This window comes from Rhyacophila brunnea, unplaced genomic scaffold (assembly GCF_057557595.1).
Source record: "Rhyacophila brunnea isolate RB1 unplaced genomic scaffold, BYU_Rbru_1.0 scaffold_1, whole genome shotgun sequence".
NCBI lineage: Eukaryota > Metazoa > Arthropoda > Insecta > Trichoptera > Rhyacophilidae > Rhyacophila > Rhyacophila brunnea.
In genome coordinates this window covers 48954243-48980009 of record NW_028232751.1, presented here as the reverse complement: position 1 = coordinate 48980009, position 25767 = coordinate 48954243, and the positions used below count along the sequence as shown (strand labels likewise).

Below are 25767 nucleotides of genomic sequence, written 5' to 3'. Positions count from 1 at the left end.
TATGTTTTTGGAGGACCCCCAATTTGCATTATGCTAGAGCTTTCAAGCTAAAATTGGCCGCAAACCATGTAGCGTAAGACTCTTATATCTTACTAGCTCTTGTGGTTTAAACATAATTTCATCCATTTTTTCAGGATGCAGAAATTATGACTGCACGCTTGTATAAAGAAATGCGTCGATATTTCTACACCACGCCAAGTAGCTACTTGAATCTGTTGAGCCTGTATAAAAAAATGCTGGATGAAAAAAGACAGCAGATCTTGACCAGTAGGTCCAGAATATCAAATGGATTACAGGTAGATAACAAGTTATTTGTAGCTATTGTCGAAAAACATTTAAACCATGAATTAATTGAAGCACTCGGGATTAAGCAACTACAATAGATACATAATTTTATAAAATGTTCAGTTTTTTCATCATCATGACATAATTTTATTAATGTATAAAACAAGATTCAAATACCTAATGTAACATATTTGTGTACAGAGTTATAAGCATTTTAATATTAGATTATATCCCATGGACATGGTGTAGAAAATATTCTTATTATTATTATAACAATATAATATGTATGTAATTTGATTATTTTGGCCTGACTTGTTTACGTTTAAAGTAGTCTCTTTTTTGAGTTGCTCCGATCAGGGAACTAACATTTTCTTCGGCTCCGCTCCGGGTAAAAAAATTTAATATGTATTATATTATTATGCAGATGTTAAAAAAATATAAAAATAAGTAGTTTTATAATAAGGTTTATTCATCATTTTCATTACTAATTCAATTAACTCATTTAGTGCTAACACCGCCATTAGATACAATTAACGTGTTATTTAAATGTGGTAATTAAAAGGTTAGCAGTGATTGTTTTAAACAAAATTTTCGACAGTAAATTTTCTTTCATTATCTGATTCTTTTCACTTAGAATTAATTTTAGTGCTGAAAATAACCTCTCGACACTCGCATGGGTAGCAGGTATACTGGATACGACCCGACATGCCGCTTGAATTCATTCTGGATAGGGATTAATAGCCCCAAAAACCGATTTAACTTTACGCCTACCCATACCCTCCATAGATGAACAATTTTCCTGGAAATTTTTAAAAAAAACATCTGGAGCTGTGGAAAACTAGAAATTTTCGGTGCTCCGGCTTCGCTCCTTCTCCGGGTAAAAAACCCCATTGCTCCACTGATCCGTGTGCCTGCTTCGAGCTCCGCTCCAACGCTCTGGTTCAAACACTAAAAACATTTTATTCGTGGAATTAATACGTAATTATTAAGTAGTTAAATGCGTATCGTATCAGAGGGTCCTAGCGGAAAAAATATGAAGCTTATAATTTCAGCCAGATTATCGATAAATTTAATTTTAAATTGTTTCAATTAATTAACATGTAGGTTCATATCTATAAACATTAATAACATTTTTTTAAAGACAAACATAAACTTACAATATTTTGTTATATTATATAAAAAATGTCAATTAATAAAATGTCAAGGAACCTGGTATTCACTTTAAAATGAGACCCCATTTACACGAAACTGAAAACAGTTATGTATAGGTAGGGTTGGGTATTTCCCGAGAAAATCTCAATCTCGAGATTCGGGATTTCCCGAAATGATGAAATTTTGAATTCTCGAGATTCGGGATTTCCAGTTTCCAGAAAAGAATTCTAGAGAATTCTCGAGATATCGGGATATTTAAAAAAAACCTGTAAAAAATCCTAAATCAGTGTAAAACTAGACAAATTTCAGAAAAGACAAACAAATAGAAATAAGAAAACAAAAATAATTCAAAACATTACTTATTAAAATAGGATTTCAAAAAACACAGACTGTCAATCGCTGCGTCTGACAATCGCGTACGTTTTTGAGACACAAAATTCCCAAACGTTGAAAAATTGCGCTCATTTTGAGTCGAAGTTGGCTTAATATTGTGTTAAATGCCCCGATCAGTCTATGAACGTTTTATGTTTTCTGTCTACTTTTTTCATATATAAAAATCGTTTTTCAATTAATATTTGATAATAAAGAAATCCCGATTCCCGAGAAAAGATTCTCGAGATCCGGGATTTCCCGAAATATTAAAAATTTCAATTCTCGAGATTCGGGATTGAAAATCTCGAAAATTTCTTGAAAATTCCCGAAACCCAACTCGATGTATAGATAATATACAATCACATAATTAGCCACTTTCACCACACTTATTGCCACACCGAAAATTAATATTCATCGACTTGTACATATTCGTTCTATTTTTATTTTTTTTAGAAACTGTATGAAACGTATGACATTGTTAGAGTAATGGAAAAGTCTGTGAAAGAGATGGAGCCTGTTCTTGTGGAAAAATCGAAAGCTACTGAAATAATGGTGGCGAGGCTTAGAATAGAACAAGCCCAAGCTGATGCAGTTAGGAAAGAAGTTGTTGAAGATGAGGAAAAAGCAAAGGTACTAATTGATTATTTCAAGTAGCACACAGCAGCTATACTAAGATATAAATAACTATACAATCGGAACATACGCGTGCCTAAATTTCCCAAATATTATTTCTTTGCTATATACACTACGTAACTTAATTTCTTTTTTTCGGTCTATGGACCTGTCTATGAACCTATGCTCAGCATAACACTAAGATAATTTAGTGTCAAGTAACTCAATTATCACCAAATTAACACAGAAATATAATATCTAACAATAGAAACTCTGAACATAACTTGAAAACATCCCATATATAATATACATCTTATTAGAAAAAGCACATTTGAAAAAAAATACGACGCCCGACGGGATTAAAACCCGTATAGCCACTGGTATCGCGCCAATATGCTTTAACCAATAAATTAAGCTACGTGCTTCCTACTTAATTACAATTATTATTTAAACTAGTAGGTCATTAGGTAATTATTGTTCAAATTCTGTCGGGCGTCGTATTTTTTTCAAATGTGGATTTTTCTAGTAGGTATTCAATATGTGGAATGTTATATTGTCAAATATCGTTGAATAAAAGAAATGGTTTATTAAAAATAGAAACTTGGATTTAAAACCATTATAAATCTGTCAGTGAATCTTATGTGCGATTTACACAATTATTATATTGTAAGTAGGTACTAAAGTATAATAGTATCTTTCAGAACCAATTAAGATTGATTATGAAGAAGGCTGAAATTCCGGAATCCAAAAAGTCCATAGACATAAAACCAGTGAAAAATCTTAAATTGTATTTTCCCGAAAATCTTACTTTTTGACATCATATTATGATACACTGCTTTAAATAATTATTGTATGGATTTTGGATGAAAAAAAAACGTTTTTCAATCAGATACAAGCTAATACAACTCAAGAATTAGCTGATGATGCATCTCGGGACCTCGAGCAAGCGATGCCAGCAATGGAAGCCGCTCAGCATGCGCTCAAAAGTCTCAACAAGGCTGACATTAATGAATTACGAGTATTCCAGAAGCCACCTGCACTTGTCAAGTTTGTTATGGAGCCCATTTGTGTGCTTCTGGGTGCAAAGTCAGTAAAATTGTTGTTCATTAAATGTCGTGTTACCTATAATATATTATATTGTTTTGTCATGATAAAAATATAATCGTGCTCCATTTATTCTAAGATATAACAATGGGATTTTATTGATTTAATTACCGTTTATGTGATAGATAGAAAATAACTGTTTTTTGGCGACAGCTCTCGCAACGTAAATTTTCTCAGTATCATAATCCGAAAAATTTACCGCGTGGACACAATTAATTGTACTCGCAGATAAATTTGATTCTTCAAAATATATATAGAATGATGTTAGCCACTTGCTAAACCTAATAGATCGGCACTGCGTACAAACACCCATTGGAAAAATAAACATGTTTTTATTGCCAGACCCAGGATTCAAACCCGGGACCCACGACATTGTGGGCTGATACATTATCCATTTAGTTATCATCGGCTCTGTAACTTTATTCAGTGTAATGTTGAAGAAAATTATTATGAATATTTAGATGTTATTCGAAAATAATAAACTGTGCTTTCAGCAACATAATATTATTATGTAGTTGAGTAACATAGAGTTTTAGTTGCTGTGATTAAGTATTGCAATATCGGTATTATTCAATTATTTATCGATACTGAAGTAACGATTTCTAAAATCTAAAATACCGGTATTTTTGGTACTAAAAAAGCATACACGTATATGTTTTTAAAAATGAATTCAATGTTATTTTTTCATTACTTGCTACTGTATTTTATATTAAATTTAGTGTATAAGTTTTATGCTGCCAGAACACAAATATATATATTGACTGAAACCAACAAAAGTTAAATAACATTAAAACAAAATCCCTTAAATATACTTATAGAATTGTCGCGATGAATTAACATCATATTTCGAAAAAGAAAACATTCATGGCAAATATTTCCAAACAAAACATAGATTTTTCTGTACCCAGACAATATTTTGTAAAAATTAGCAGTTCTAAAATATTATGATCTATACCTACACATTATTTACAAAGGTCAGCATAATAAATGTAGGTAGGTACTTTAGGTTGATATAAAATAGTGTTTCAAATAGATTTTAATAGTTATATTTATTGATAGGTAGGTACATCTTTTTTTCTATAATAATATGTTTTAACGAATACCGATATTCAATAAGAAATGCCAAAATACCGGTATTGATATATTCATTCGGTATTGCAATCCCTAGCCGTGATTTTAACGGCCCACGTGCGCCACGTAGGTCAAAATGGAGGTTTTATGGTATTTTCAGACCATAAGCCTGGACATTCCTTAAACGTTGTAGATAATCTATTTATATAATTTTGTAGCTTTATTACGAGTATCATCATATTTATTTTAAACATGTGATGACTGCATAAAGTATTTTTATTTCATAAAATAGTATTCTTTTAAACCTCTCGATCTAATGTTTTAGAATATAGTAATATTTCAGTACATCCATGTGCAGTGGTATTAAGATTTTTTAGATTTCTTAATTTTTAAACGCATTTATTAATCCATTAGTAAAATTAATGTTAACATTATATTATGAAATATTTACGAAAAAAAAATATATTTATAATCTCTGTGATCCCAAATTTTACAAGAATTAGGCATTTTGTTATTTTTAAAAAATGAGCACGATTTACACATTTGAAGATAATACTAAAGATACTGATTATAAGCTATGTCTTTGACCATTCAAATGTGATAAACATCCTACGAATAATGATTGTTTTATAATAATTATTGACCTATGAATAAGGTAGTATTTTTTTGAAATACGCCATTTCTATTGTTGTAGCTTGACTAAGTATTTAAAAAATATTAATACTAAAATGTACGGCCCACTAAAACTGAAAATCGAATGAAGCTTTGATGTGTTATTACACTGGGTACCTACATCTATACCTCAGGGCCAGTCTTGCCCAATTTTTCCGAAAATTTGTTAAGTACAGATGTTGTACCAAAATTATCCTATCTGTCAGGCTCTATTCATAATTTGAGTATATTTATGACAGAATTCGGATATTCTTAAAACAATAAAGTCTTCTTTTTGTAGATACTGTAGTGTGCGTCAGACATAGTGATATAAATAAAAAGAATTTTCAGTTTAACATATTTATGGATTCCAGAGGAGTAATATATTTTTTTTAAATTAACAAAATATTATAAGTATACTAGCTGACCAGGCAAACGTTGTTCTGCCATATAAATTATTTCTAGTGAATATTTTGGTTGTTAAATAAAAAGTAACGAATGTATCGTAAGTGTGTGGGGATGGGATCTATGACAGAAAGAGGAATAGAGCACTGTAGACGATGACCGCCGATAAAAACAAAAAAACATCAACCATTCATTTCCTCAATTCAAAATGAGTAATGATGTTCATAATGAATGAATTACCTGTGACAGGATCTCGTTGTTTAATGTTTATGCAATATCCGTCTTGTCCCTTCCAGAAAATTAGCGGATATTGGAGAGCGTCGTATGAACGGTGTGTGTCAGCGATGAACTCCAGATTATTGTTTCTTCTTCGAATCACGATTTCTCGCGTCGATGTGCGGTCGCCAACCATGATTCCAGCAATGTCGTCAACAACAGTCGCATTGAATCGACGTACGTGCTCTCCAGCTGGTGTTTTATCAGGATTGATGACAATAGCGTGATTGTCACTTTGCAATTCGTGCATGTCTGCTTTGAATAATTTCAATAATTCATTGTGCTCTTTCAACAGGGCGTCCAGTTTGCCGACGATGCGCCTGGCATTAGGCGAATTGAGGCTATTGTAGCCGCAACGTGCATCCACATGATTGATGTCCTCACCGCCGCGCCCATGAAGTAGATTTGTAAAAATGTATGTGGTTCGTTTGGCATTAGCAGCAATGAGCCTACTTTGTGGTATACTTGACCTTTGATTTTGAACGTAGAATGGAATTGTTGACCATTTGCCGCAGTATTGTGAACTATTTCTGTTGCTCCGGACGAAGTCATTTGGAAGCATGAATAATTGAATGTGCGAATGGACTTCAGGAACAGGTTTGAATCTGGAACCGTGCCAATGAGCAAGCTGTTCAATGGTTCTGGTGGTATCTCAATTTCTGGTAGTTGCACTTTTCCTGATGCGCAACACATCCCGGCTGACTCATGTTTGAATTTGAGCGCATGACAATGGGGACATTCTTTGTCCATAGCACCAATCAGCACTTTCGGATGAGCGGAATATTCAATATCTGGCTCGTACTCGAATGCGAGTTGAAGGAACGAAGCGGATGTAAATGTTCGATGTACTTGTTGGCGTTGTCGGTCATTTACTCTGCGTGTGTTAACTACGAACCGGCGCGCTTGGCTCCGTTCTAATTGTCGTTGTTGATTTCGTTCAGCTCGTGCCTCTTGTGATTGAGATGCACGCAATTGCGACATGCTTACACGCACGTTTTTGTTGTATTGTTGGATTTGTTCGTCTGTTCTTTCTACTCTACTATTTCGCATGTTTGTTGCTTTATTCGTTCGACGGCCCAAATGGCCCCCCTTGCGTCTTGCTGGCATTGTGCACTGTAATACACGCACATAAAAATAGATAAATTAAAATAAATCGTACAAAATTTTGCACGCACTGCGTTGTGATTTGCCGAATGAAATGTCAAAATGACGCGACGCTTCTCTTGAATTCTTCTCGGACGTAGTGCCATCTGTCATTCAACAACATAAATAATTTCGTTCTGTTTGAAATACGAACGACGGTTAAATTTGTTCATACAAAAATAATAAAATCGCGATTAAAAAATGGGAGGATGGGGGTAGGAAAGTGAAAATTTGAGGTTATAGGTATTTTTTATGCCAAATAATAAAAAAAATACAAAAAAAAAATTGTCAAAAAAATAAAAGAAAATTTTTCTGGATAGAGATACCCTAATCACCTAGCGGTATGAAATATACTTGTTGACCTATTCTCATACCTAACAAATATACATAAAAAAAATCATAAAAATCGGTCGAGCCATTTCGGAGGAGTTCGACCACAAACATCGTGACACGAGATTTTTATATATATAGAGATTATAACTATGAATAATCAAAAAATCTTCCTACAACGTTCGAATAAACTTATTAAACTACATTTTATTGATAATTCATAATAACTTTTAAATTAAATTGAAAATTAACGCCCACGATGGTCGAGCGACTTAAGGCGAATCCTCTACCTACTACTTATAGGCACCTAGCGGAAAAATACTAAGCTTGCAATTTGAGACATTTTTTTGATAATTTACAATTTGAACTGTATTAATTAATAAATATATACTTATCTGAAAACATTAAAAAGAAAAATATTTTTTATTTTAAGTCAAAGATAAACTTACAATTTAAAAAAATGTTATAAAATGTGATTTGGTTAAAAGATCTCACCTTATTATTACATATTATTTCGTGGTCATATGTATTATTAAAATTCAGTTTATTAAGTGAATACGTGTATTAAATAAGGCTCTAAGTACCAAAAAGTAGTATTGCCTGTAGTTACAAAATACCGAGTCATTGCAGTAAAATTTCATGAAGCAGACCTTTTGAAAAATGTAATTTTACAGTGTGAAGCAATCACGGCAGCTTCTATAATTTTAGCTATTAAGAACTCGCAAGTGTCAATATTGAATGTATTGTATTTAATATTGAATGCCGTTAACCACTGCAGTGCTACTTACACCATTATAAATAAAACACGCCAACGGACTTACAACGTCGACAGGTTTAATTATTTTGCTGTATTTTTTTGACTTGCTTGAGGCATTTAGACTATAGTTGAAGTGATTGGCGTTGGTATGTAGAACATTTTTCTATAAAAATGTCAGTTTTTATTATTTTGGTACTTAGCGCCTTAATTAATACACGTATTCAAGTAGGTAAACTCTGTAATATTTTTAGATACGTATCAGTGAAGCCATATTTTATAATGCTTATTATAGTACAAAGTTTCGATGTGATCAAGAGATTGATTATATTAATTAACCGAGAGACTTGATTCGAGTGCAATGACGTTGACTATGTTCTGAAAAAAATATAGGACATAATTCTCTTGTATTAAGTTCTTCAAAATATAGTATGTCTAGCATATTTGGCGTAATGTTTTTGTATAGCTAACTTACTATTTTACATTTTTTGAGGAATCAAAATATATTACAGTATTGGACTACAATTTTGTTTCCGGTTGGCAACACTGATATGTATTGATTATTGAAAAATTTATTATCAGTTTTCATTTTCTGTTGCTGGAGCCATTACACACAACCTAAAGATATTCCCATGATTTGGAGAGCCGTGATATTATGGTTCGTCGATAAATGGATTACACGTTTATCTATATAATATGTACCTATATTGCTACAATTTTTAATTTTTCTACATATTTTGTTTTAGAACCGATTGGGATTCGGCAAAAAAAGTTCTCGGAGATTCAAACCTCCTGAAGAATTTAGAAGAATATGACAAAGATCATATCCCAGGCAGTATATTGAAGAAAATAAAGACTTACGTTGACCACAAAGACTTTCAGCCGCACATTATTGAGAAAGTCTCCAAAGTGTGTCGATCCATGTGTCTCTGGGTCAGAGCCGTGGATACATATGCCAAAGTATTTAAGATCGTGGAACCGAAGATTAAAAAGTTAGTTTGATCAAATATTTTATAAAATCCTATCGACGCTGTCAAACCAAAGGGGTACGGGATTTTTGACAACATTTAATTATGTATTATATTAATACTATCGACCAGTGGCGAAGGGTGGAGGTAGGTTGTTTAAATCCGAGATAAATAGTGCACACAAACTTTTGTCAGTTATACTTATTTGTTTTAATTTAACTAAGAATACAATATAATTTTTAGATAGAGCTGATTTGTTTTTATAATTCAATTAAACCCTGCCTAACCAAACCATAATAGATTAGGTATGAAATTTCCCCATATTTTTTTCTAAATTATCTCTCTAGACAACAACAGGCTGAGGCTCAAATGAAGGAAGTCATGAAGGTACTCCGAGAGAAGCAACAAATACTAATGACAGTGGAAAGTGATCTTTCTCAAATGGTGGCATCGTTAGCTAAAACGGAGTCAGAAAAGAAACGTTTGCAGGCCAACGTTGATTTAGCTGGAGATCGATTAATCAGAGCATCACGACTGACTCAGGCCTTAGCTGATGAACAATCGCGGTGGGAAGAGTCTGTCAAGGTACAACTAATTCATAATGATATTATCAACTTATATTATAGACTTTATACCCCTCCAGACCAAATGTTCCCAACCAATGCAAGAAGTCCCCAACTACTAAACAGTAAATTTAGAACCAAGACTCTGACGCCAAATTCCATATCATTAAAATTATTTTTAAACAGTTCAATCAATATATATATATAATTTTAAAACAGATACGACGCCCAGCAGGAATCTAATCTGCGTCTCTCTGGATACGCGCCTACTCACATCGACCAAACTGCTATATAGGCATCCTAAATCCTGCTGGGTGTCAAAATAAATTTTTCTGTTGGTTATATTATATTTTGTATTAAGTTTTTTCAAAATTATGTATGTTCAATAAAAAGAATATAACATTCTTAAATCTTGTGAATTATTCATTAAATAAAAAATTAATTAATTCAATATGTGTCGAATATTGATTATTTTTGGACAGTAAAATGTTTGTTTATATGTGTATTTAGACGCAATTACTTTTATTTGCATTTAGTAGAATCTATACAATGCTAGAAGGTAATTAATAATCCACATGAAAAAAACAGTTACGAGAAAGAAAATATTAAAATGATTCACATGTTTTTTTTCACCATATTAAAAATGCCTTGTAATATAATATACTAGCAGTACGTATCACCCGGCGCTGCACGGGAATGGAATGGTTTAATATTTGAAAATTAAAAAAATTAAATTTAATACATAGAGGGCAAAGGATTGAATTTAAAAAAACACGGAAACGCGATGGAAGCTTTTTTGAATTGGATTCGTTAGAAAATTTAGCAGCACTGCGTCGCCCGCGCCGCGCCGGCTCGGTTGGCTACCTACCGATAAGCGATTCTAATAACACAATTATTTGCATCCAACTTCTGCCATTTGACCTCCGATTGAGCTGAAATAAACGCCAATATTTTTTAAATGTACACAGTCTAGCGACATTTTCAATAAAAATAGGGGTTGCAACATTAACTTCCGCGTTTCAAGGACCTATACGCGGCAGCCTTTTTCCGCAAAAACCGTAAAACTATCCCCGAAGTGCAACGGGTTAAATCTGAAATTCGAGACCCACCACGCACTCCGGCTCGTCAGCTGCCGTCTACCCTCCAAATTTTGTCGAAATCCGATTGCGCGTATGGATTTGTATAAAGAAAAACCGACACGACGGTACAAACATCCAAATATATTCTTCAAATTATAGTATAGATGCTGGACTGTAATATTATCATAATGAACCTACTTCTCGAAATCATTTGTAAATAATATGTAAATTTCTATAGCACCCAATTATTATTTTATTATCATACCAGTGCTTAGTTACGTATGTTTTGGTTTAGTATGATATAAAAGTCATTAAAAACCAATGACATATTAAATGGACAACTCACTTCATATCGGCGCGCACGAGAAATTGTGCATGAAAGTCATTCACAGATGTATAGGTAGACGTCACGTGACCATATGACGTACCATTTCCATTATGCGATACAAGCTTCGAGAATATATAGTAATATAACCTTTATTGTAATGGCGTATTAGTGTCATTGCGTTAAAACAGATAATCGGTTACTTACGAATTCTCGGAGATTAGACGCAAGTGAGCCCAGCGCATCACAGGCGTCTGTCCAATGGTTTCTGTCATTCAATTGCATTGAATAAACATTCATCAATATCTTAAAATGGCATTTTATCAATAATAAATAATACTAACACATGAAAAGTGATATCCCATCTTTCTTGGAGTGTTTAGTAGATTTTTTTTACAATTTTAACTAGGCACATTGGCATTTTGTAACACAATAATAACGGCGGACTCGAAACCTGACAGTCAGAAATTTTGTATGGGCAGACCCAGCGGTGTCGCCAGACCGCTTGCAATCAGAATGTTCATTTGAGCGTAGGATACCGATATTAAAATATGAATTTCGCCACCCGGCAGACCCGACACAAAGTGAGTGTCATTTTATTTTCCAGATGCTTCGTCCATATTAATGTCATTGTTAAAGACCATTAAACATAAGAATTAATCATCTGAACACGTAGTTATCATGTCATAAGGGATCAATTTAAGTTATTGAGGTTATTGTATCGAAAAAGATCCCTTACCACAGTAATAAATTAATTAATAGATACCAATTTTAAGTAGGCTTATATAATTTTAGAAATTATAGTATAGATTGTGTCATTGTGTGAGGGATCACAGGCCATTGTAAAAAGGTGTTGCGAATCGAAAAAGATTGAGAGTCCATAATATAGCAGAGCTCGATCTTCATTGTGATTAATCTGCATGTATTTTTTCTACCTATATTTTGTTGTATTTTTATTATTATAGTAATTTTTGTATTCATTTCGTTTAAATCAATTCCAATACCGATAATTTACGCAGGCATAGGTACCTCTATCATGTCTAATAATTTTAACTTTGGTCTGTGAATATAATATTTGCTACAACTAAACGTAGTCATTGGAGATTGTTTTCTAACGCAATTTATGAGTGCCTTTGTCTGATCATAAATGTACTTACTGTTGCAGGTTTTGACAAACAATTTGAACTGCGCGTCCGGTGACATAATTATCGCAGCTGGTTGCGTCGCCTATTTCGGCGCTTTCCCGATCGGATATCGACAAAAGATGATTGAAAATTGGTTGAATAAATGTGCATCGCTCAACGTTTCTACATCACCAAACTTTAGGTGAGTCACCGAGAAGTCGTTAAAAACACGACTTCATTTATAGACAGCTATAACCAGAGGGTTGGAGCGGATCTTTTTATGAGTTGTTCCACTCCAGCTCAGCTCCGAGACCTAATACTTGCTCCAGCTCCGCCCCGGGTAAATAGTTTTAATAAGTATTATATTATGTATACAAATGTTATTTTTTTTTAAATAAGGCTTATTATTCATCATTTTCACTGTTAAAGTGTCAAAAAGGGTGAGGTTATTAATTACTCGGCAGTGTTGCCGTATTTCAAATAATTCTATTGTTGCAAAGTGTCAAATATAGTATTTTCATTGAATTTTAGGATGAAAATTTAATAATAATAAAAAAAAATCGGAACAGTGAAGGCAGTACAAATTTTCGGTACTTCGGGTAGCACACCATTGCTCCACTGCTCAATGCTCCTGCTCGGAGCTCCGCTACAACGCTCTTGTTATAACTAGTGATTAAGAATTGAAGTGCTTGGGATAACAAGTGTCAACCCTCATTTAGTTGAATATGCCATATTATATGAGAATCAATCTGCCTCTAAGTTTTTTTGTCAAGAAAGCTTGATCTAGTGTGCTATATTTTTATTTAAAAATCTATAAACATCTTGAGATAAATAGTGTCCATCAAAAATTATTGGCGCCTAGTGAAAAATTCCAGAGAAGTGCAAACAAGTGATCAAATTTTGATAAATGAGTCGTTTATGATTCCTATTCAAAAAAATAACCAATCGGTTCGGTTCCGAAAAATAATGTTTTTTCCGGTTTTCGGTTAAGCTCGGCATGATTGATTTTTAAATGTTACCAAGACCAAGGCGTATGTCTTGTTGTGCCTATGGCAACTGAATGACAACTGGAGTGGGGAGTAAGGCCATGTTAACGCGCGTGTTTGAACATGTTCCGGTTTTCGTTCCGACAACAATAACAGTTTTTCGGTTTTTGATTCAGTTCCGGTTTGAAGCTCTGATTCATATGACTTGTTTTTAAGTTACACTTAATTTCGCTCGATAATAAAAACATGATTAACACTATTCTCCCCGGGTTGCATGATATGACTTTGAAGGTCATATTAAGCTTAATAAACAAATGTAATGTTTATTATAAATTTTACGAAATATTTGGCCATGAAATTTAAGCTAATTCCAAGAATTGTAAACGCTCAACACATACGTCATTGTGGTGCTATTTTTCATAACGGATAATTAATCATACTACACTGCCAGTCAGTGGAAATGCCATATTAATTAATTTTGCGTAGTTTTCAGTCGATCTATGTTCTAGGCTTGTTCAATAGACAATTTATTCATCTTGGTCATCTTTGAACTTGGATTCTTTATCTTCACGGTACCTACCTTAAATATAAATTCTAATTTCCGCTGCTTCGAAAGTGGTAAGCTTGAAATGTCCGACAGAATAATGTAATTATTATTTATTTAATTTCGGTCGTTTAGTTTGATTACAGTACTTTCCAACTGGTACACGATAAGGCAATGGAATACGTTTGGCCTTCCGAATGATCCAATGTCGATAGAGAGCGGAATATTGGTGACAAAAGCCGGACGTTGGCCACTCATGATTGATCCGCAAGAGCAGGTGATTATACATTCAACAATAATTAAATGTAAATTACTCTTTCGTTATTGATGTTAAAATTGGTCGTATGTCTACAAACATCAAGTGTTCGCGAAGCAAGAAAAGTGTCGCAATGTCTTTTCTTTCAAACGGCTCTTTTCACATTATTCGGTTTTGACCGTAAGGCTAAAAATCGAACGGCGACATTCTTGTAGTGGTGCGAAAAAAAGCATGGCCCTTTTCACATTACACGGCGATGGTTAAAATCCAAAACGGCGCCGTATAGCAGCCGGGAATTGGCGCTGCATTGCACAGTGGCCGGACATGACCCAGTGGTGTAGGTGACCTAATGCACGCTTTTATAAAATTGTTATTAAACGGTGTTAACCAAACAGTACAATACTCAACCACAAACTGAGCTCGTGACAGAAAAAACCGTGCATAAACCGTATAGTGAGAAAAGAAAGTGAACTAATTGTTGTCGATTTGGATTTTGACCGTTCGATTTTTTGCCATACGGTCAATACCGAATAATGTGAAAGGAGCGCGTGTAAATCATCCGTTTTACATTTAACCGCAGCACAGTTTACCGGAAAGAGATGGTCGTATAGTTTCGAGATCAAAAAATAAACGCGTTGTTCGTGAACCATTGCAGAATATAACAATGATTAGATTTCATTAAGCACATTTGATATTGATTGTTATCATCTGATAACATCGCTGTCATTATTATCAGATATTTTCCACTAAAGTCGTACCAACCTTTGGCCCCTGAATATGCAATGCTTATTATTAACTGTTATTTTTTCTCAACCATTAATGACCATACATGATTTGGTATATAATGTATAGGACAATATACCGACTACGACGTGCAAGCATTGCACATCAATACAACTATTGATTAATGATTCATGTCTATAATATATATGTATATATATTGTTTTGTAATATGTATTGATTACCAATTGTCTTCGATATCATAGTGAGCATGTGATAGTTTTTAGTAAGCTTAAGAAACTGTCTGGACGTCCAATTCTCCGTCCGGTCAAGTCTAAATGCGATTTGTTACAACAACAAAAAAATAAACATTTTTATCAAAGGCCAACAGGTGGATACGAAATATGGAGCGACAAAACGAATTGAAAGTAATCAAACTGGTTGACTTCAACTATATGCGTACGATAGAAAATTGTATACGACTTGGACTTCCTGTCCTCATCGAAGAGATTGGAGAAACCCTTGATCCTATTCTGTCACCCATTCTTCAAAAGAGTACTTTTTCTCAGGTAAACTAAACAATGATTTTGGTATACTGCTAATAACCGCACGGTACAATGGTGGTTTCAAAAATTTCATCTTGGAGACCGAAGCCTTGAAGACAAAAGTCGTGAGCGTCTTTCATCATCTGATAATAACCAACAAAAGCATAATATGCTATAATCTACTATATGCCATATAAAAGTATATGAGACAATAATCCAACAGTTCTGGACCACTTAAAACAGATAGGAAAATCAAAAAAGTTTGACAGAAAAGCCATAAATTTGAAAGTCTATAAACAGCAACTATTTTCCTAGTAAATTAATAATTACCATATAATATTAATATTATGTACAATAATCGTTTCGAATATGAACTATTGTGATTCGTACTTAAATTAAAACAATCAGGTTAAATGTGACAGATCTCATCGATTAATTAAATTAAATTAAATTAATTAAATACCACGATTTATCGTTATTTAGATTATTTAGAATATTTAGATGAAAATCATAAAAATGCGTATATAGCAATAGTGCCGGCAATGCGCAATTTTCGGTGCTCGTTTACGGGCCACTTTAGGATCGGACATGGTGATGTGCATGGCCCCTACAGTGACGGAGCTGACAGGGCTCTAGCCTGAGGGCTTGGGTTTGAGGGGTCTGGTGTGGCAGGTCGACCAGTTAGGTGAGATAAACACACACCACTAATAGTAAAAAAAGTTGCATGCGGCACTATTTGTCGAATAGACTCTTATTTTTAAATTATTTTTAGTATGTTTCCTGACTAATAAAAATGAATAATTAATCAAGTATGGCGAAGGGTCGCCGCATGTTACTAGTGCCGACAATTATTATTCAAGTGGATTTATTTAAAATTAGCAAAAATCACTAAACATACACGGAATACCCTTTATTTTACACGGAACCCTGGAGTTCAGCAAAATACCATTTAAGAAACACTGCCCTTAACCTTAGCGATAGGTTGGGGGGGGGGGCTGCAAAACATCGTAGCCTGGGGGCTCACTTCAGGTTGTTTGGGCCATGGTGATGTGGGTGTGTGTTGGTAAGACTTCTTCTAGCTCTTTAGTTTGACTTAAAACTTTTCTGTTTAAAATATATAAATGAAGTGTGGATGATAAATAATATGTGGTGATTACAGGGTGGAAGACTATTGATTCACCTCGGGGATTCTGATATTGAATATGATCCTAATTTCAAATTATACTTGACCACCAAACTATCTAACCCTCATTATATGCCATTCATTTGCATTCAAGTGACCATAGTCAATTTTACAGTCACTCTATTGGGTCTTGAGGAGCAACTTTTGGCGTAAGTACATATTATTATATTATACCAGTAATACCAGTGAACCGCAATCCATATGGTCCCCCCATGCCATTCATTAGGATTCAACGACTAAATAAAATATGTAAAAAAAATCGCCCCCTGGAGTTAATTTATGCGTTTAAATCCGTGGGGGCCCGAGATAATTACAGGTTTGGGGACCCCCTTGATGAAATGTTATCCACTTAATAAACCGTTATTGAGTATTATAAATATAGAAATTCAGTTAAATTGTCAGGGTTTTGATATTTTGGTTGATTGTTGTATGGTTTGATTAATTTTTTACTCCTACATTGTGAACAATACGCGTCTTTTTAAGAGGTTGTCGGAATCTGGAGACTCTAGAACAGCGGTTCTTAACCTTTAACCAAAGTCACGGTGCACATAAAAAAAATTACGGTGCACCAAAATCAAACGGTCAGAAAACAAGGACGTAACTTTGATTACCCTTAACAAAATGGAATTTATTTGATGTGAAAATCAATTATATTATGATACTAGAGCTTGTCGGGTTTTGCAGATTTCAGAAATATTTGATATAGCTACCCTCGATTCTTCGTCTAAATTCGTAAGTCTTTCTCGTTTTTTAGTATTTATATTAGTTGTTGTTAAGAAACCGAGCTCACACAAATATGATGTTGAAAATTGTAACAAGATTTAGTGTATGTAGAGCCCTCATGTAGAGAGCTGGATATTCGTCTTCGGAAGAAATTCAAAATTCCTCCATAGTTATTTCAGAAAATTTAATTTTTAGAGTACGATCCATTGACAAGGTAACTAATTCTTCTTGCTACGAAAATTCACAACTCGGTGTATCAATTTCGTATCCAGTCATAATTTTCTACATTTAAGGAAGGAAAGTAATATGCAATCTTTTTTTCCAATTCAGTTAAATGTTCTGTTGTAGCGGAAATAATTCCCTCGGGAATGTTTCGTCAATGTTAAGTCAATTCGGCAAAATCAAATCCACATTAGATCTTTCGTCGGTTTTCATAATTTCGCGAAGGACTTTTACAACAAGCTAGCGGTGCACTAGTGCTCCGTGGTGCACCGGCTAAGAACCACCGCTCTAGAAGCTGACTAGTTTTGAAGCTGCGTAGGTATAAATTAACTTTTAGTAAAAAAAAAATAATTTTATGTATTGTTCGCATGACAGGTTTGGAACGTGTCAAAATTTTGTATGTACAAAAAACCGACACTGAATGTTAGCAATGCAGTAATCTAGTTGTACTGTGAGATTTATATATATACCTAAATACCTCTGATCGCGAAAAAATTGCAACTGTTTAAGATTTTGTAATTAAGGGAAGCCTTCACTGTTGGTCCCTGACTTTGAACGCTTTAACCCGTAAATCAAGTCAACGTCATTAATTTTATCTTTTTCTTATGTTATTAGAGATGTGGTGATATTAAAAAGACCCGATTTGGAACAACAACGTTCAGAATTGATAACAAGAATCAACGAAGATAAAATACAACTGGAAGCTATAGAGGATAAGATATTGAGAATGCTCTTTTCTTCAACTGAAAATGTGCTGGACGACGAAGAACTGATTGAAACTCTGAATGAAGGCAAAGTAAGATAATAAAAAAGAATATGAACTGTGTAGATTACATATTATGGAAAAAGTGAAATTTACAAATGTGTTTAACAACAATTTTATCGATACTGAAAACACATAAGCATAATATTATAATAGAATAGAAAACTAGAAAAAAACATTTTGTAGAAAAAAATAGGACACGCGACGGGACTTGGACCTGTATCTGCTGGATTCGCGCCAGTATGCTTTTCCAATTAAGCTACGGACATCTTGGTTAATAACGACGATTTTAACTAGTAGTTGTTATATTATGTTTGTATATGTTTTTTTGTATTAACTTTGCGTTACGTGACTTAGGTCTTTATATCGCATTGTCTGCAATATGGTAGGCTCCGATCGCCAAACCTAAAACCTTTGCGCATAATATTATTATGACTGCAGCCTTGTCCAAAATACCTAATTAATAATTTAAAAAAATCTATTGCATTTAATCACGTCATATACCTACATAAATATACTTAAATTGTTTTTCAAAATAAAAATAAATCAGTGTGTGTACTTATGTACGCGCGTTAGAAGTTATACTTGTTTGGCGTAACAAAACAAAAATAATTTTTGTATCGGACCAAAACTCATATTTGCCATACAGCTGTTATAATTGATTCAGAAGTGCCCATGATGAATTAATAAAAATTCAGATTTTATTGGCGTGCTATTATGATCATGTTCATTTCGGTCTCAAGGGTATTGTATCGATATAGGTACCGTCAGCAATAATATTATGTATGCGAATATATAATATTATTGCAGAACGTAGGTACCTTACTTTTGCTTAGTTTGAAAAATTATTTGTTTCTTCCAAGCAACGAATGACCTCCTATCTACATTGGACATTACCCACCCTCATTTCTTCTTCATATTATTTTTCTAAAAGTATTTTTCAAACCGGTTGCTAATCTGATATGGGTACTGTTATATCAAGAGAAGGTACATTGGAGATCATAAACTTGTGAAACAATCCGATCTTTCATTGTGAGCGTGCAACGTTGTGCGTCGAATAATGAAGTCCGGAAATATTATGATTTTCAAATAGCTTGGCACCCCCGTAGATTGACATGACGCCCCTGACTACCACGACACACAATTTTAATACCACTGCAGTAATATATTAAAATTTTGAAATCATTCCAGGAAACATCAGAAATAGTCGTAGCACGTTTGCTTGATTCTGAAGTGACTGAGGAGAAAATCTCGATTGCTAGAGAGATTTATCGACCAATAGCGACTAGGGGGTCTGTTTTATTTTTTGTTGTCACATCACTCGGTGATATTGACCCTATGTACCAATATTCGCTGAAATATTTTACAAATGTGAGTTTTTAATTTTTATAATAAATTTAATTTAATATACTTATATAATATCAAAGAGCAAAAATTAAGAATTCGTAGAAAGTTACATTTGAAGAATACGTAAACTTCATTAGAAAGATAGTGGTGACATAGTGTCATTTTTAAAAACACAACAGTGTGTGAATTTCGCCATACCTGGGATGCAAACCGATGGCCAATGGTTCCAGACACTCTATTCCTACATTACCATTATTCTACACTATGTTGAACTTTTGTATGTACAATCAAATTTCTCCCTATTAGGCACATCAATTGTACATAGAGGGTATGATTGCTAAAGTATTTTCATATTATCTTGATTTTCCATAATTATTCTCAAAATCCGTCATATTTTTATTTTCTCGAGAATTCTAGATTAGTTTTTTGATTTCTAGAGAATTCTCGAGAATCTCAATAAATCGACATTGCTACGAATTTATTTATTCCTGCCGATTGTTTAAAAGTAATTTAGATTTTCCGATAAAGAAATTTCGTCAATAAAAAATATCGCGAAATCAAATTTAATTGCTTTTTTTTTAAATTCAGGTTGCGGTCAGCAGCTTATCTTATATATTATTCCTCAAGAAATGAGAATTATCGAAACTTCGTAAAACTTCATTTTCTTCATTTCTGGCATTTTCTGATTATTTCTCGAGAATTTTCTAGACGATATATCTCTATCGCAAGCTCTAACTGTACCTACCAGTGTCCCAATAAATTGTTTACATATTAATAAAAATTTACCATATATTTATTAACAAAAGTTTTATTTACAAGTCACCCATATAGTATCTTTTAATTAATTAAGTAAATCATATTTTAAATATAGAGATAGTATGAAAATGCTGTCGACATAATAGTTATTGTACCTACCGCTATTTTTTTATCGGGTTGATTTTTCGTAATTACGAAATTATATTTTTCTATTCACAGGTATTCAATAATGTAATTCGGACTGCCAAAAAACAAGAAAATTTCGAAGAACTATTGAAGTCGTTGCTTTACGAAATAACATTAGCCGTGTACAAAAATATATCGCGAGGACTTTTCGAAAAACACAAGCTCGTATTCAGCTTTATGTTGATTGTGGCTATATTCAGACACGAACAAAAAATATCTGACAACAGTTGGCTATTCTTATTAAAGGGTCCGGTTGGCACAAAAGTGGTAAGTTTAAACGTATTCTTGTCATAATTACCATGCTATCTCAGACACTATCAATCCAAAGTTTACCTCCCATACTCTGTGTTTACAATGCAAATTTATTAGGCGCATGGAACTTAATGGCTGTTGATCATAACCCAGAAGATTTGACTGTCTCGAATCGTCTTTTCAATGGATTGGTTCCACCCCACCCGGCATTCTACCATTATACTTTGTCAGTGAAACCATCTGGGAACATATTTGCATTTTTATTCTGATGCAGAATGTCTAAAAGTCAAAACAAAGCGAACGACACAAACAGATGCTAACGATCTCAATAACGAATTCGATAACCAGTTCGGTGAAAACGAAAAATTCGCCGAAAAAGTAGGGCCCGTGGTTGACGCAACGACAAGCTAGTACCTAGGCAGGGTAAACGCGGAAGGTAGATTTCGTTAACTCTACCCCTTTCCTGCTGCCTTAAAAATTATGGTTTTTTTTTAATGGACCCACCCGCTCCGCTTTACAATTTTTCTTTATCAATTATTAGGATCGTTAGGTCCGTTTGTGTTATCTTAGCTCATCAATTACGATCTCACCGATAAGCTATAGTTTTTATTAAGGTGATATCGATAATTAACCATTACTAATGGTTTATATCACTTATTATATCGAACAGCGTTAAATGTAAACGAAAAAAAAACTAAAAAACACAAAACTAGGCACATACAAAGTCACAGCGGATCTGGCAGGGCATATTATATTCACGTAAGTCTCCGGTTCGGCTTAGTTATATGACTGAAACTTTTACGGGGAAGGGATACAGGTTGCAGGTTTCTACGATATGGTTCGTGGTTTGAATCACATCCAGCGCTCGAAATGGAAAAATTTACGAACCGAAGCGCTCGACAGTTTTTTGAAAATATTTTTAATATTTAATATTGAGAATATATTAGTTATCAAATTTCATGTGTGTTTTTTTAAAAATAAGTGTGTTAGACTTTCTATTATAATAGTGCATATCTAGTTCAGACGGTCAACATATTTTTTCCACGAGACGGAGCGATAATTTTACCGATTTCACGAACCGGAACGGCGCTCCAGTGCGATTTCACCACACTCTGAATGTGGGGAAGCCTCACTTATGCATCATATGAGTGCATCTGGAATGACACAGGATTCGATTTAAATACACGAGTCGAGTGGAACAGCAATTAGAAGAGAGTTCCTCGCGCTCAATGTTTGTCAGTCACGACGCTCGGCGTCCTCAATATGCATTGAGTCAGTGATTCATGAGTCTGAAGCAGCCTATTTCTATAATTCAGCAAGAATTCCTCAAACGAAAACGCTTCATCGATGGGGACGTTATGTCAGCATTTTGTGGGAGTTTGGTCAGCGCTCGAAATGGAAAAGTTAACGAACCGGAGCGCTCAACTATTTTCTGAAGATATTAATATAGGTACTCGTTGTTTTCAAATTTTATGAGTACTTTACAAAAATAAATGTGTTAGATTTTTTATTATATTACCTATCTAGCTTACACGGTCAAATTATTTTTTCCACGAGACGGAGCGATAATTTTACCGATTTCACGAACCGGAACGGCGCTCGGGTGCGTTCCGACCCATTTCGAGCCCTGAGTTTAGTGTTGTTTAAAACTTTTAAAGTTATACTAATTCTTTAGGCGTGTTTGGGAAAACAGATCAGAGTGTATTTTTTTTTAGTATATTTTGGCGTGGGACGAAGTTGCGCGCGCAAATGTAATGCATTAATTTGGCGTGGGGCGGAAGTTTTTACCGCCGATGCAACATAATTTACTTTGCGCGACGACGTTCGGGTGTTCTAAATGCTGGATGTTTGTAATTTTCAGCTGTGATATTGAGGGCTGTGGCTTGGGCCGGTTGGGTAAAGACTGAATGTTGCAACTTTTATTTATGAGTAAAATTATATATCAATAAAAAAATTAATTTTGTAAATGTTGAGTTGGTAAATAATTCAAACAATGGTATGTTGTACATTTACAATATTTAGATACTTCATACACAAAAATATATATTTTTACAGTTTAGGACATTTTTTGTCGTATATCACATGTCAATTTATTTATTAGCGATTTATAATAATTGAAGACAATAATAATTATTATGTTTCATCACAAAAGCCAATACCTATCACGTTTCAGTTAAACCATTAAATGGGCTATGTTTTACTTTTGATTTGTAATAACTAATAAATTATTATTGTTAACGAAAATAGTTGTACAGTCATCTATTTAACACAATGCTTACGAGCCCTTTTAATTAATTTTGTAATTAACGTGTTAATTTGCATTTGTAGTAGCAAAGTAATTAGCAAAAACACAATGTTGTGCAGCCCGTAAGCTATGGGTTAAGCAAAGATGGTCGAAATAGCGGTTTGCTAAATTTTTCAAACACAGGTTTTGAGATTTGTTTCTTTCAAAGTTGGTACATTCTGCAATAATATTTTGTTTTGTTACGCCAAAGAAGTATAACTTCTAACGCGCGTACATAAGTACACACAACGATTTTTTTAATATTCCCTCAATTTGATCACGTTTCGTCGTATTTTTGGTGAGTATGTGAATAATATTAATATTAAGGCCATTAAATAAAGTATGTCAAATTGTAGATACCTGGAAAGAAACCCAATTTTCCTTCAATCACAGAAGCTATATGGTTGGCTGGGCATCACCTCGACAAAGCTTTTAAAAAATTCTCTGGATTGAAAGATGACATGTTGAAACCGATCAAAATATCAATAGGAAACTTCTCTGGGGTAATTTTACTATAAAAAATTATTATTGTATAAAAATCAGATAGCGTATACTACAAGACTTGTAGAAGACATGGAAAACAACGTGGAAGAGATACCTAGTATCAAAATATGGTTACATGTAAATTGTAGGTACAATATTTTGCCATAGTAAAATTCACCGTGAGCTGTCTTACAAGAAGGAGGTGGCCGTATAGCATCAAGATTAAAATAATACGAGTTGTTCGTGGAGTATTTCAGACAGTAATGTTTCAATTTTATTAGTTTCAATAAGAACATTAATTTGAAATTGATTGGCTGCAAATTTCTGATTATCACGCTGTCCTTTTTATATTATAATAATATATATAACACTCGCACCTAACATAATTTTATATAAATTATACGATAAGATAACATGATTGTAGTTAGATATTTATAATTTACTTACGTACTTACATATTTTTCTTTGTCTTCTTGTATACCGGTGGTTTTTATTATGTTTTTTTTTAAACGTTTTATTTAAACATGTATTTGATCTCAATACTTTATTGTTATCCATCTGTGAAATGTGTGTGGTACGGTTAACTAATTTTCCGGACACGTTAAAATATAGATAGGTACCTGATAAACGAATGTGGTTGTTAGATGTAAGATATTAAATATATACATTTCATACATAACTTGAAAACACCTCAAATATACCTAGTAGAAAAAAAAATCTGGAAAAAATACGACCCCTGACCACTGGTATCGCGCCAATATGCTTTAACCAATTAAGCCACAGGCCTCCTACTTAATTACGATAATTTAAATTAGTAGGTCCTACATGAAATGCTTATAAAATTCCGTTATTATTGACTATCAGTTTTTGTGTTTTAAATCAAGGAATATTAATTGCCTTAATTACTAACCGACGGCCGGCTCTCGCCAAAATATTTTAGTTACGAGTATAACGTCTACTAGAACTTGTTAACATTTTTTAATAAACCATTTCTTTTATTCAACGAATATTAATTATTCTCAAATCTTGTGAATAAATGGTTTACATTTCACATACAATACATTTCAGTATTTCGTTTAGTGAATGGGATTGTTTATCACTAAATATTAATTGAATCCAGATAGGTTGTATATTAGAATAAAATTGATAACTCTCCATTATATTTTTTTTAATTTTTAATTTAATTTATTTTTATTTTTTTTTATTAAGGAAATATAATAATGAAAAGTTATTGCAACCAGCAATTCCATGTATACACTATACTATAGTTAAGCCTAACAAGATAAATAGTAAGAATAACATAAATATAAAGAAATTACATTAGAAAATTACATGAGAAAAATGAGGAAGAATAATGAATAATTAAATTATACACAAAAAAGTAACATAAAATATATATATATATATATATATATCACAGGTCAGTTTACATAATAGTACAGACCTCATGGTGAAGTGCGTGAGATACTGGCTTACCACTTGTTGAGGTTATAATACGTCATTAATAATGAGATTTATTTTAAAGCGTGTATGTTTACGTGATTTTTTTACATTTACTATTATACTGCCGTTTAACTCTTACCATAATTTGGCCTCACGATGTGCTGTAGTGTTAAATAAGGTAAATATGTGTTTAGGCTATATATTTTTAATGATATTGCCTGAAGATATCGAAAAGCGAAATCTGAGTTGCTAAGCCCAATTCCAATAGACATATTCAATATATAAACATAACAAGTTGATGGAATTAATGAAGTTATAACTATTTTTTGATTAGGTAGATATGGTGGAAAATATATTGTAGATGTCAATACAGTTCTATTTTCAAATTAATTTCCTGTAAAATTGAAAATAAAATATATTTTAGGTCCTTTTGATTTAGCAAGTTCATTATACACACTTACCCCACCCCAAATCCCCACTATTCACGCAAACTGCACTTGACAAACAAACATCTGCCGGCTTTCGTCAAGTGATGATTCCTTTTATTATATTTTCCGTTCTATATTTTTGTATTGAGTGTGTTTTCTCCAGGTTTTCTGTGGTTTTCTCATAAGACTTTGAATGAACGCGTTGAAAATTTTTAATTATAAATGAGAAGTGTTCATCCACCGAGGCTTCTCTTCTAACTAAAAAGATAATAATTATACCGTTAAGATGCATTCTTTCATCTGCTATTTCTTCCATCACATAATTGGATTATAAAAATCCGTTGAAAGTTAATTAACGGGTTTATTATTATAAATTATGCAGAGTAAAATATTCTATAATATATTACAATAGATGAGGGGTCTAGTTGCAAA

The 25767-nt window shown here is 33.3% G+C and overlaps 1 protein-coding gene across 1 annotated transcript in view; it reads left to right on the top strand.

Annotated features, from left to right (window-relative positions):
* Nucleotides 1-25767, top strand: part of Dhc16F (Dynein heavy chain at 16F) — a 108120-nt gene that overhangs the window by 56603 nt on the left and 25750 nt on the right. The window contains exons 41-52 of the mRNA XM_085945780.1: nt 135-296; nt 2263-2439; nt 3311-3507; nt 8902-9147; nt 9471-9708; nt 12256-12416; nt 13880-14021; nt 16425-16597; nt 18009-18189; nt 19348-19527; nt 20479-20712; nt 23338-23484. Coding sequence (XP_085801906.1) covers nt 135-296; nt 2263-2439; nt 3311-3507; nt 8902-9147; nt 9471-9708; nt 12256-12416; nt 13880-14021; nt 16425-16597; nt 18009-18189; nt 19348-19527; nt 20479-20712; nt 23338-23484 — 2238 coding nt within the window. The remainder of the gene's footprint in view (nt 1-134; nt 297-2262; nt 2440-3310; nt 3508-8901; nt 9148-9470; nt 9709-12255; nt 12417-13879; nt 14022-16424; nt 16598-18008; nt 18190-19347; nt 19528-20478; nt 20713-23337; nt 23485-25767) is intronic.